The 13,566-nt window shown below is 42.3% G+C and overlaps 1 protein-coding gene across 1 annotated transcript; it reads right to left on the reverse strand.

The window, feature by feature from the left end:
- Window positions 1-2,814: 2,814 nt before the first annotated feature.
- LOC115082025 (olfactory receptor 52N4-like) lies at window positions 2,815-3,747 on the reverse strand. Its single transcript, XM_029586282.1, has one exon. The coding sequence runs from the start codon at window positions 3,745-3,747 to the stop codon at window positions 2,815-2,817; it is 933 nt and encodes a 310-aa protein (XP_029442142.1).
- Between the last annotated feature and the right edge of the window lie 9,819 nt (window positions 3,748-13,566).

Raw genomic sequence — 13,566 nt, forward strand, 5'->3', positions numbered from 1 at the left:
TTAAAATGATTGGCAATTTGGTTACACAAGGCAGTATCAACTGGTGCAAGGGGGTTGTGGTAGGATGAGGTTAAGGATTTCACGATGTTCATAATGTGGATGGAATACCATTTGCAGCAGAAATTTTAATAGCATAAAATGTTTTTTTTTGCAGAGTTAATTTCCTTTTTTTAATTACATAAACAGCAGAAAAAATGATCTTTGGCTTCTGTAGTGCGGTGTTTATGTCAGGAGCATTCGTAACGTCTTACGGCAGTCAAGCTTCTCCTACTCTCCTACAAGTGCATTACCTCTTGTTCCTTATCTCCCCTTGTTCCCCTCCTCACAAACTCTATTCATGGGGTAAGCTGCTCTTATCTGTGACCTTCTTCTCCATCACAAACTTGACTCTGAACTTTCTTCCTCACTGTGCCTTATGCCCAGACGTGAGTTGATGCATCATGCCCCACCCCTCCCCCGGCCATAGTTAAGTCTCATCTAAAATCCTACCTTAATAAAGCTGCATTTAAAAATTAAACTCTGGCTCTACAGTGTCTTAGCCTTTTTTATTTTAACCATATTTGCTATAATAAATACATTTCCTGAAGCCTCTTATTTGTATTTTCTACGTATCTTGACTTGATTGAAAGCTCTACAGAGTAGGGACACTCTCTTCTGTCTCTGCAGAGTGCTGCATGCCTCTTCCGATGCCAGAAAAATAATTTGTAGCATCAGCGGTAGTACAATTTTCTTGGCGTCTGAATTGTTCCATGATCACAATGAGATTCTTACGAATGGTAGAAAGCTCCTTACTCTTATAGAAACATAGAAACATAGAAATGATGGCAGAAGAAGACCAAACGGCCCATCCAGTCTGCCCAGCAAGCTTCACACATTTTTTCTCATACTTATCTGTTTCTCTTAGCTCTTTGGTTCTATTTCCCTTCCACCCCCACCATTAATGTAGAGAGCAGTGATGGAGCTGCATCCAAGTGAAATATCTAGCTTGATTAGTTAGGGGTAGTAGGGGTAGTAACCGCTGCAATAAGCAAGCTACACCCATGCTTATTTGTTTTACCCAGAATATGTTATTCAGCCCTTATTGGTTGTTTTTCTTCTCCCCTGCCGTTGAAGCAGGGAGCTATGCTGGATATGCGTGAAGTATCAGTTTTTCTTCTCCCCTGCCGTTGCAGCAGGGAGCTATGCTGGATATGCGTGTAGTATCAGTTTTTCTTCTCCCCTGCCGTTAAAGCAGGGGAGAAGAAAGAGATCCAAATGATGAAATACTTTCATCTCAAACGACCTGTGTGATCTTCCTTGTACTATATGAACGTTTTTTTAATGGAAGACAAGTAATGTGAACATAAGAGCTAGGATGAGAAACTGAGATAAGACATGAAGCATTAAAGTGGAAGTAAAGGAAGAAACTTGCATCTGCCTGTACCTTCCCTCTGCTGCACCAGTGCGACGGCTGAGTCCTGGCCATCGGGGCACTGAACATAAAGACAGCATTTTATGACCTTACTGGGAAAGGTTTGGGAGCAGTTTCCAGCTACACATAGAGCTGATTGCTGTCCTTACATTACAGGTGTTCCAGAGGTGGATGTCTTACATCTGTACCATAGATCACAGAGCTACACATAGGATTCCTGAACCCACAATTATTACACCCACTGGCGTCCAAACACCCGACGAGATACCACAATATGCGCACGTCAAATTGCACAGTCTGAGTCCTCCTAAAAACACAGCATGGGCTGAGATTTCTGACTTCTAAAATTTTAGAATTAATTGGACACCTACAATTTGTTTGGTTGAAAATCAGAAATTAGTCTGGTCTCCTTAAAACTGCCCCACATTTAGATTACAATAGATTTGCATGAATAACAACTGATATGTTTAGGAAATATTAAATGGTGGTCTTGAGCTTAAATGACCGATATTGTATACAATGTGACTTTCAATAGGATCAATTTAGGATGTCTCTGTCAATGATTATAGTGTCATAAGAACATAAGAACATAAGAAATTGCCATGCTGGGTCAGACCAAGGGTCCATCAAGCCCAGCATCCTGTTTCCAACAGAGGCCAAACCAGGCCACAAGAACCTGGCAAGTACCCAAACACTAAGAAGATCCCATGCTACTGATGCAATTAATAGCAGTGGCTATTCCCTAAGTAAACTTGATTAATAGCCATTAAGGGACTTCTCCTCCAAGAACTTATCCAAACCTTTTTTAAACCCAGCTACACTAACTGCACTAACCACATCCTCTGGCAACAAATTCCAGAGCTTAATTGTGCGTTGAGTGAAAAAGAATTTTCTCCGATTAGACTTAAATGTGCTACTTGCTAACTTCATGGAATGCCCCCTAGTCCTTCTATTATTGAAAGTGTAAATAACCGAGTCATATCTACTCATTCAAGACCTCTCATGATCTTAAAGACCTCTATCATATCCCCCCTCAGGCATCTCTTCTCCAAGCTGAACAGCCCTAATCTCTTCAGCCTTTCCTCATAGGGGAGCTGTTCCATCCCCTTTATCATTTTGGTTGCCCTTCTCTGTTCCTTCTCCATCGCAACTATATCTTTTTTTTTTTTTTGTCAATTTAGGTTCAGCCTTTTCTCTGATCACTTGATAATTTATCCTTCCCATTTCTCTTCTCTGCCTCTGTGCATGCTGACTGGGCACCCATCTATGCAATCTTTTTAATATGACTAATGGGTGTAAATATTTAAAATACATTTTTTCAAAATAAGACATCAATTCTTCCTTCCTTAAAGTACCCACATTTGGATATGAGATCAAGTGTCTTTCAGAATGACGACCATTCCCTAATGCAAAACTTTCCGTATCCTCTCTCGGATCTGCTTTGTGTTGACCCCGTACACTATGGGGTTTACTGTGGGTGGGATTATCAGGTACAGATTGGCCACAGTGATGTGAACAGAGGGAGAGACTGTCTGACCGATTCTCTGTAACATAACAGTGAATAGAAATGGTGTGTAAAAGACGGCAATTACACTGATGTGGGCAATGCAGGTGCTGAAAGCTTTCACCCTTGCCTCCTTGGTGGAAAGTCTTATCACAGCCTTTAATATCATGATGTAAGACAAGGCAATAAACAGCATATCTAATGCTACTATAAACAGAGTTAAGCTCATCCCATATATCGCATTGACTTTAATATCTGCACAGGCCAGCTTTGCTACGGACATGTGCTCGCAGAATGTGTGAGCAATGACATCATTCCTACAGAATGGCAATCTTTTGACAAGAAAAGGAATTGGCGTGATTATCAGTACACTCCTCAGAAAAACTGCAAGTGCCATTTTGACTAGAAGAGGATTGGTTAGGATAGAGCTGTATCTGAGGGGGTTACAGATTGCAATGTAGCGATCCACTGCCATTAACATCAGGATGCTGGATTCCACAGCTGTAAAGGTGTGAGCAAAAAACATCTGAATCAGACAAGCATCAAAATAGATTTCCCTGGAATTAAACCAGAACACACCCAGCATTTTAGGTATTACAGAGGTAGATAAAATGATATCAGTCCCAGACAGCATAGAAAGGAGGAAGTACATGGGCTGGTGGAGGCTGACTTCTGTCTTGATTATAAAGAGAATGATAGAGTTTGCTATAACTGTGCTCACATACAGAGTACAGAATGGGATGGAGATCCAGATGTGTGCAGCTTCCAGCCCCGGGATACCCTTCAGGATGAAGAATGGAGGCTGGTATTGGGTGTTATTGAGAGCCGACATGATGCCCTGCTGAGGTCAGTTCAATTCTATAGACGCGTTCATGCCCTGTGTATAACGAGAAGATAATGAGACCAAATCTTCTTATTTGTTTAATTTGAGAAATGCCTTTCTTTTTTTTTTTTTTTTTTTTAATTTACTCTTTATTAATTTTTTAAAGCATTACAAATAAGGATTCAATTCCTTACCATAAGGTATAGCATACATACCATTACTTACAAATAAAATAACATTTATCAGAACTTTCTCTTATGCTACTACCTTATTATTACCATGAAATCAGAGAGATCTAATTAAGTAATTAAGGAGCAATAACATCAATAACAATTATTTATAATTACTAGGAAGTGGTCGAACTAATTTATATTACCTGAAACTAACAGAACTCAAGCTGTTATTTCTTTGGAGATCAGGAACTTTTCTAAGTTCTCCGGTTCAAAAAAAACATAACGTTCATTCTCAAACGTCATAACACATTTACAAGGAAACTTGATCAGGATTTGTGCTCCAAGAGCACGCGCTCTAGAACATAAACTCAAAAATTTTTTCCTGCGCATCTGCGTTGATCTAACTACATCTGGATACACCCATATTTTTTCTCCCAAATACAATTTCTCTCTATTCCTTAGGAAACTCCTCAGGACATTATCTCTTTCACTAGATGTTACAAATGAGACAAACAAAACACCTCTTGACTCTATCTGATCCTCTTGTGAGGTTTCTAAAAACCCCGATAGGTCTTCTATGGGTGACAGTGTCCCTACATTGCCCCTAATAAGATTATTGTCTCTTATAGATATACCTTCCCCTTCTTGTCTTTTTAATGTATCAGATATGAAATATACTTTAGTAGTATTAGGGATACTTGTTGAGGGAAATGATAACACCTCTCTCATATATCTATTTAATTGTTCTTTAGGGGATATAAGTTTGCATTTAGGGAAATTTACCATTCTCAGATTTTTATATCTGAGATTGTTTTCCAGATTTTCTATCCTTTTTTCTGTTCTAGTATCTCCCTGAATCAATCTATCAAAGTTCAAGAATTAGACTCTCAGATAGTTAAGATTAAAGAAGTTCAAGCAAATTTGATTCAGGGAGATACTAGAACAGAAATGCCTTTCTAGCAAGGCTCAAGGTGCATTTATATATAGTATACAATATAATATAATATTTATTTAAAAATTTTTATATACTGCCTTTTCAATTAAAAATTGATCAAAACGGTTTATATTTGACCACATACATAATATAAACATAGAATAAACAAATCCATGAAATTGGATAAAATATACATAAAATAATATAGCAATCAAAGTCTTCGTAAATAAACATATTTAAAATAGAACAGTAAAAATAAAACAAAAAACAACAACTAGGCCTGTGTCAATTCACAGAAAGAAACTGAATGAAAGTATTCAGGAACATGAAGACTAATAAATATTAGGTATGTTCTGGTAAGTGAATATTAAATGCTATATATAATATAATATAATATCATGTCAGTTATTACGGTCAATCCTTAAAAGCTATTGCTGAATAAAATAAAAAACAAATACCAAAGCATAAAAACCAGAAAGAGCATTAAAAACAAGTCAGATCTCTTTTGAAATGTGATTTTATACTTCTGCACACAGTCTGAAACTGTGGTCCAGACGGAGAACAAAATTCACAAATTTGGGTACTTTTTCCCTTCCAAAATTTGCAATTTTTAGTTTTGGGATTTTTTTTCTGTTAGTTTTCCCTAATTTTTTCTAATCAGCATTTTGACCACATCATATATATCATCGCTTTATATTAAATATGAATAAACTTACAGTTGTCCCAAAATTATCCAAGTCTTCAGATCCCTACAGCTGTGAACACATCTAAATGTCCTCAGTGCTCGAGGCATGAGAATCCACTGATGTCTGTGTGAGGCATGAGAATAAAATCCTCCTACTTTTATAATGCATCCTTACATCATCCTACAGGGACCCTGCTCAGTGGGGAGTATCCGTCCCTCTTGTGTACAACTACGCTATTGTGAGACTGAAAATGCAGGACTAAGAATGTCTTAAGAACACAGTTCGCTTTAGTGTAATAGAAATTCAGCAGTGCAAATGAAAGCACAGGAACACTATTAAATAGTATTCATATGCAACATTTGAAAGGCCGAGAAATAGCAGTGGCTATTCCCTAAGTAAACTTGATTAATAGCCGTTAATGGACTTCTCCTCCAAGAACTTATCCAAACCTTTTTTGAACCCAGCTATACTAACTGCACTAACCACATCCTCTGGCAACAAATTCCAGAGCTTTATTGTGCATTGAGTGAAAAAGAATTTTCTCCGATTAGTCTTAAATGTGCTACTTGCTAACTTCATGGAATACCCCCTAGTCCTTCTATTATTTGAAAGGGTAAATAACTGATTCACATCTACTCGTTCAAGACCTCTCATGATCTTAAAGACCTCTATCATATCCCCCCTCAGCCGTCTCTTCTCCAAGATGAACAGCCCTAACCTCTTCAGCCTTTCCTCATAGGGGAGCTGTTCCATCCTCTTTATCATTTTGATCGCCCTTCTCTGTTCCTTCTCCATCGCAACTATATCTTTTTTGAGATGAGGCGACCAGAATTGTACACAGTATTCAAGGTGCGGTCTCACCATGGAGCGATATAGAGGCATTATGAAATTTTACGATTTATTAACTATTCCCTTCCTGATAATTCCTAACATTCTGTTTGCTTTTTTGACTGCCGCAGCACACTGAGCCGACAATTTTAAAGTATTATCCACTATGATGCCTAGATCTTTTTCCTGGGTGGTAGCTCCTAATATGGATCCTAACAACTACAAAGAAAAAGGCAACATGTAATATATTTCTGCTAACCACCTGCATTAGGGGTGCATTAGAATGATGATCTTCCCTGGTGCCTATGAAAATATAAACATAGGATAACTTTCAAACAACTCCGCGTGGAGCCTTATACAGTTTCAGGGCGATCTTGAAAGTGTTGCTTGTGCAAAAATGCTGTAAACGTCCGTGAGTACGTTGCCAAATGTACACATTTAAGTCCCTTATACAATATTAACCTATGAGGAGTACTGTTGGTCCTTCCCCAAAGTGCCTCTAGACCACTCCTTTATATGCCCACATATGTGCATGTAAAACATAATGTGCATGCATACGTTCGATGTTTATAAACTATGCCTCTAGACCACGCATATATGTGCATGTAAAACATAATGTGCATGCATACGTTCGATGTTTATAAAATATGCCTCTAGACCACGCATATATGTGCATGTGAAACATAATGTGCATGCATATGTTCGATGTTTATAAAATATGCCTCTAGACCACGCATATATTTATTTATTTATTTATTTCAGATTTTTATATACCGGCATTCGAGACAGCAGTCACATCGTGCTGGTTCACATAAAACAGGGGTGCATAGTAAACATAACTATAACAATGGTGCGGAAAAGGCAGTTACATATAACAGGGTGATAAGAACTTGGCTGAGAAGGAAGAGAAAGGACAGGTTATAATTCACACAGGTAAACGATAGAATATAAGGTTAACCATGGAGTATATGTGCATGTGAAACATAATGAGGTAGATTTTAAAAACATACGCGCGCGCATACTTTTGTTCGCGCACCAAGCGCAATCGAAAGTACATTGGATTTTATAAGATACGCGCTTAGCCGTGCGTATCTTATAAAATCCGGGGTCGGCGCGCGCAAGGGGGTGCACATTTGTGCAACTTGCGCGCGCCGAGCCCTGCGTGCGCTGCCCGTTCCTTCCAAGGCCGCTCCGAAATCAGAGCGGCCTCAGAGGGAGCTTTTTTTCTACCCCCCTGCACCTTCCCTTCCCTTCCCCTACCTAACCCACCCCCTCTGGCCCTATCTAGACCCCCCCTACCTTTATCGGAGAAGATACTACTGCCTCCGGGCAGTAGTAACTTACACGCGCCGGCGCGGCAGGCCTCGACACAGGCCGCTGTGTCGGGGCACTCGGCCACGCCCCCAGACCGCCCACACGCCCCGAACACGCCCCCTATCCGTAACCGCGCCCTGGCCACGCCCCCAACCACCCCTTTTTGCAAGCCCCAGGACTTACACGCGTCCCGGGGCTTGCACGAGCCGCCGAGCCTATGCAAAATAGGCTCGGCGCGTGCAGGGGAGGTTTGGGGTAGGTTTTCGGGGGGTACGTACGTATCTTACGCGCGTACCCCTTTGAAAATCTACCCCAATGTGCATGCATACAGAGAAACATAGAAACATAGAAATGACGGCAGAAGAAGACCAAATGGCCCATCCAGTCTGCCCAGCAAGCTTCACACATTTTTTCTCTCATACTTATCTGTTTCTCTTGGCTCTTTGGTTCTATTTCCCTTCCACCCCCACCATTAATGTAGAGAGCAGTGATGGAGCTGCATCCAAGTGAAATATCAAGCTTGATTAGTTATGGGTAGTAGGGGAAGTAACTGCCGCAATAAGCAAGCTACACCCATGCTTATTTGTTTTACCCAGACTGTGTTATTCAGCTCTTATTGGTTGTTTTTCTTCTCCCCTGCCGTTGAAGCAGAGAGCTATGCTGGATATGCTTGAAGTATCAGTTTTTCTTCTCCCCTGCCGTTGAAGCAGAGAGCTATGCTGGATATGCGTGAAGTATCAGTTTTTCTTCTCCCCTGCTGTTGAAGCAGAGAGCTATGCTGGATATGCGTGAAGTATCAGTTTTTCTTCTCCCCTGCCGTTGAAGCAGAGAGCGATGCTGAATATAGCTTTAGACCACGCATATATGTGCATGTGAAACATAATGTGCATGCATACGTTCGATGTTTATAAAATATGATATAGTATAAAGTAAAGTTCGGTTGTATTAAAACATAACATAACCATACCTTACATATATAGAGAAAAGCATACACATGTGGAGAGGAATAGGAGGAGCCTGCAATACCTAATGAGACAAATAATATGAGCAATATGTCATTATAATCAAGAATATATACTAAAGTATTAAAAATGACATATTTAAAATAATAAATACCTAGAAAAGGGTACAAAATAATATATGAGATATTGAAGAATATAGATCTCCATGTGTAACAATGCACTGCAGAGCTGGATCTGAACAAATAAAATAATACATGAGTATACCTAGCGGCAGCACTATTTTCGCAGGGACAGAAGAGAAGAGGAACAATAAAGTTTGGTAAGAAAATAAGAGACCTAAATGAAACAGAGAGTCCTTATGAGGAGCTCAAGAAGATGGAGGAAACCTATGCCAGAGGCCTTGAAAAGCTGAGAAGACTTGCAGGGGAACTCAGCTGGAGCGTGAAGGAGACTGGAAGCAGGAGGCATGAACCCCAGAGCAGAAACCAGTCAGGAAACTGAAGACAGGGAGGACTGTCCTGCAGACTGACAGGTCAGGACTGAGACCTGAGGCTAAGAGGAACCAGGCTGAGACTCTTACCAAGACTGAGGGAGCAGGATGAGAGGAGTAAGAGATGTTTAGAGCAGAAGCAGGATTGCCAGCTGGAGTTCATCCAAAAGGGCCCCAGAGAGACTAGAGCAGTGATTCTCAATCCAGTCTTCATGGCAAAACTAGCAAGTTAGGTTTTCAGAATATCCACTATGAATATGCATGAGATAGATTTACATACAATGGAAACAGTTCAAGCAAATCTATCTCATATATATTCAATGTGGATATCCTGAAAATCTGACTGGTTAGGTGTGCCCTAAGGAATGGGTTGAGAAGCACTGGGCTAGAGGACCATTCCAAGACTGATAGAATCACATAGTCCCCATTGTGGAGTCCCTATCCTGTTGGGAACATTAGCTCCTAAGAGGAAAAAAAAGGGAGGGAAGGTTCTTATTTGTATTGAACTATTGCACAGTTATGTAAAATAAGATAATGTTAAAATATTTTCCTCCTTCTCTTACGTTGTATTTCCTGTAATGTGAGAGACCAAGATCATCTGTAGACGGCCTTCTGTCCATTCCATAAGTTGGTCTATTTTCCTTGACTCTTGCTGGCCCTTGGTTTCTCCCTGGCGATTGATGTAGGTTGTTGTATTCTCGTTGTCTGACATGATGCAGACCACTTGATCCTGCAGCCTGTGGCTGAAGTGAAAGCATGCCAACCCTACCATCCAGGCTTCTAGATAATTGATGTTTCAGTGGGACTGTTTGGCATTCCAATGCTCTTAGGCCATCAATTTCTGACAGTGAGCTCCCCAACCTTGGAGACTCACATATGTCATGAGTACAAACCAGGACAGGGAGGACAAGGAAACTCCCTTTCTCAGATGAGCCTCCTGAAACCACCACTGGAGGTAAGAGCAGATTTCCATTGGCAAGTGGAGCTGAACTGAATAGTCCTGAGACAATGGGCTCCAACGAGACAATAGTGAGCACTGAAGAGAATGCATATTTGCCCTCGCCCATGGCACTTGTACTTAGGGCCACACCGTCAGGCGTATAGTGTTTACCAACTGACACACCTGAGACATCAATCTCTGAATCCATACTTCTAGCAGGAAAACTTTGTCCTGCCTCTTGTCGAACCGAACCCCCAGATACTCCAACAACTGGGACAGCTGAAGACTGCTCTTGGCCATGTTCACCACCCAACTGAGTTCTTGCAACAAGGAGATCACCTTGTGTGTCACCAGGCAGCTCTCTTCCATACTTTCTTGCGACGTGGGCACCAGAACCACAGCCCTCAACCTGAGGAGCTTTTGAAGCATAAATTTTACTGCCTGTTTCTTCTGCGGGGAATGGCAAGGCGACACCATAAATACGTCCCGAAGAATATTGTGAAATTCCAGCGCTTATCTTTCTTGTATCACCTCCAGGACCCACTTGTCTGATGTCATCTTGACCCACCTCTGATAAAAGAGAGAGAGGCATCCCCCAATCTCTTGTTCCCAAAGGTGGGTCAGGAAAGCTTCATTGGGAAGGTCGGGAAAATCCGCCACCCAAGCCTGCTCCTTTCTTGGGCTGTCTGGGATGAAAGTACTGAGACCTACCAAAAGGCTGAGTCCTCTAAAAGATTGATCCTCTGTAGGGATGAACCACTTGGAAACCTGGAGAAGATGCCTCATAGCAAAGAGGCACTGTAATTGCTTCTTATCCTCTGGCAACCGAAGAACCAGAGATTCGCTCCACTTACTAGCCAGTTTCTCCAATTCGATCCCAAACAAGAGCGAATCTTTAAAGGGCATCTTTGTAAGATTAGCTTTGGAGGCTGCATCAACTGACCAATTTCGCAACCAGAGTTGATGCCTGGTCGCTACTACCGAAGCCACTCCTCTGGCCAAAGTATGGACCAAATTACAACCTGCGTCTGCTAAAAAGGCGGCAGTGGACTCCATAACTGCTCTGGAATTCCCTCCAGAATCATCAACCTCCTGAGAAAGAAGCAGACAAGATTGCACCATTAGAGTGCAACAGGAAGCGATCTGTAAAGTCATAGTCACTGCCTCAAAGGCTTGCTTAAGGATAGCCTCAATCCTTCTATCATGCACATCCTTTAAATTTGCTCCTCCCTGCATGGGGATAGTCGTCCGCTTAGACACGGCACATACCAGAGCATCCACTTTGGGAAAATGCAAATGATCTCTCATCACTGGATCCACAGGGTACAGGCCTTCCAATGTCTGACCCCCTTTAAAGTTTTCCTTTGGGGTGTCCCATTCAAGATTAATCAATTCCTGAATGACATCCATCACCGGGAAAAATAAAGAAATTTTATACAAGGAGACCAAAATGGGATTCTTCTTTGGCTCTGACATGGCATCCATACCAAGAACACCCAACTGTTTCAAAGTCTGGGAAATCAGAGCCGGCAGTTCATCTCTGTGAAAGAACTGCAACATGGTTCAATATGGTTCCAGTCCCGGAGGAATTTCTTCATCTTCCAGGAATCAGGATCTGCCTCATCATCAGTGCCATCCTGGTTCCTGTTAGGAACACCTGCAGGGAGCCGAGGTGAGTCCCGGTGCTTTATCATGGGTCAGGAACAGGGAGGAGCCACCGGCTGAGGGTTTGACCGGACAGAAATGGGGGAAGCGGAGGCCTGCGCCTGAAGAAAGGCTTGCAAGCCTTGAAAAAAATTCCACTCAAGAAAAATTAGCCGGGGTCAGACCAAGCCCAGAAGGAACTGGAGCTGGTCCCACAGAACTGCCCTCACCAGCGGAGGAAGCAGTCAAGGGAGAACCAAGGTCTGGTGTCTCTCCAGCCAAGGCCGTAACCAAGCCATGAACACAATGGGAAGAGCCAGGCTTAGCAAAATCCGAGGAAGACAACTCTCCCTGAGCGTACGAACTGCAGGTTAGAAGCCAGGTAAGGCTGAGAAGCCCTAATATGACAGGCCACACAAAGAGAAAGGTGCTTAGGCTTCTTGTTTACTGGCGCCATCATGGTGGCTAACTTGCATCTGAATGGCTCACGCTGAAAAATGTATGCGCACAAATATTATGCACCAGAGAAGTAAGCGCAGCATGGCAAACACACAACTTGTGTGCCAAGCGAAAGCATTTAACACAGCTCAAAATTTGTGCACGCAAAAGGCCGGCCCAAAACCGAGCACACAATGCATGCACAGAGCTGATACACTGTGCACACTGATGGCCTGTAGAAGGCAGCAAAGCATGCACAGGAGCGCGCAATAAGCCACTGTGGCCTACCATGTGGAATGCAAGCAAAAAGCCTAACTGCGAGGCTTAGCCCACTGAGTCTGCTCAACCCGCCCAGTTGCCCAATACCCCGACGGGAGCGAGAATGATTGTCGGAACAGCGTGCCGAGCACGGAGACTGGAGGAAGTCCTAAAACCCCTCTAACTTTCCCTTTTTCGAAGGCATAGAAACATAGAAACATAGAAATGACGGCAGAAGAAGACCAAATGGCCCATCTAGTCTGCCCAGCAAGCTTCACACATTTTTTTCTCTCATACTTATCATTTTCTCTTAACTCTTGGTTCTATTTCCCTTCCACCCCCACCATTAATGTAGAGAGCAGTGATGGAGCTGCATCCAAGTGAAATACCTAGCTTGATTAGTTAGGGGTAGTAGGGGTAGTAACTGCTGCAATAAGCAAGCTACACCCATGTTTATTCCCTTTACCCAGACTATGTCATACAGCCCCTATTGGTTGTTTTTTCTTCTCTCCTGCCGTTGAAGCGGAGAGCCATGCTGGTTATGCATTGAAAGTGAAGTATCAGGCCCTTTTGGTTTAGGGTAGTAACCGCCGTAACAAGCCAGCTACTCCCTGCTCTGTGAGTGCGAATCCTTTTTTTTTTTTTTCTTCTCCCCTGCAGTTGAAGCTATTCTGGATATGCGTGAAGCCTCAGCTTTTCTTATTCCCCTGCTGTTGAAGCAGAGAGCTATGCTGGAAATGCTTGATGTATCAGCCTCTCCCATGCCATGAAGCAGAGAGCCATGCTGGATATGCATCGAAAGCAAAACCTTTTTTTAAGCTTACCTGAGCTCAGCGTTTACCGGCTGAGTACAGAGGGGGTCTCTGGCTGTGGGGGGAGTGGGTATCTGCCGTCACTGCTGCACTCATCCTCCTGCACCCGCGCTGCCTTTCAGCTGAATGAGCAGCTAAGTCCACGCTGGATTAAGCTGCGGAGCACACACTCAGTGGAGTTTGGACTACTACTAATGTTATCTCCACTTCTCTACAAATAGACAGATCCTGGTGTCTCCTAACAGAGCAAGGAGTCTTGACAAGATTTCTCTCTAGCGCCCCTCAAGGCTGTTTCTTTTTTTTTTTTTAATTTTCTTTTTATTGAATTTTCATTATCATACAATGACAA

Source organism: Rhinatrema bivittatum, unplaced genomic scaffold (assembly GCF_901001135.1).
Source record: "Rhinatrema bivittatum unplaced genomic scaffold, aRhiBiv1.1, whole genome shotgun sequence".
Lineage (NCBI taxonomy): Eukaryota > Metazoa > Chordata > Amphibia > Gymnophiona > Rhinatrematidae > Rhinatrema > Rhinatrema bivittatum.

Excerpts from the sequence above, each read along its gene's own strand:
- LOC115082025 (XM_029586282.1), bottom strand. The coding sequence starts at position 3,747 with ATGTCGGCTCTCAATAACACCCAATACCAGCCTCCATTCTTCATCCTG.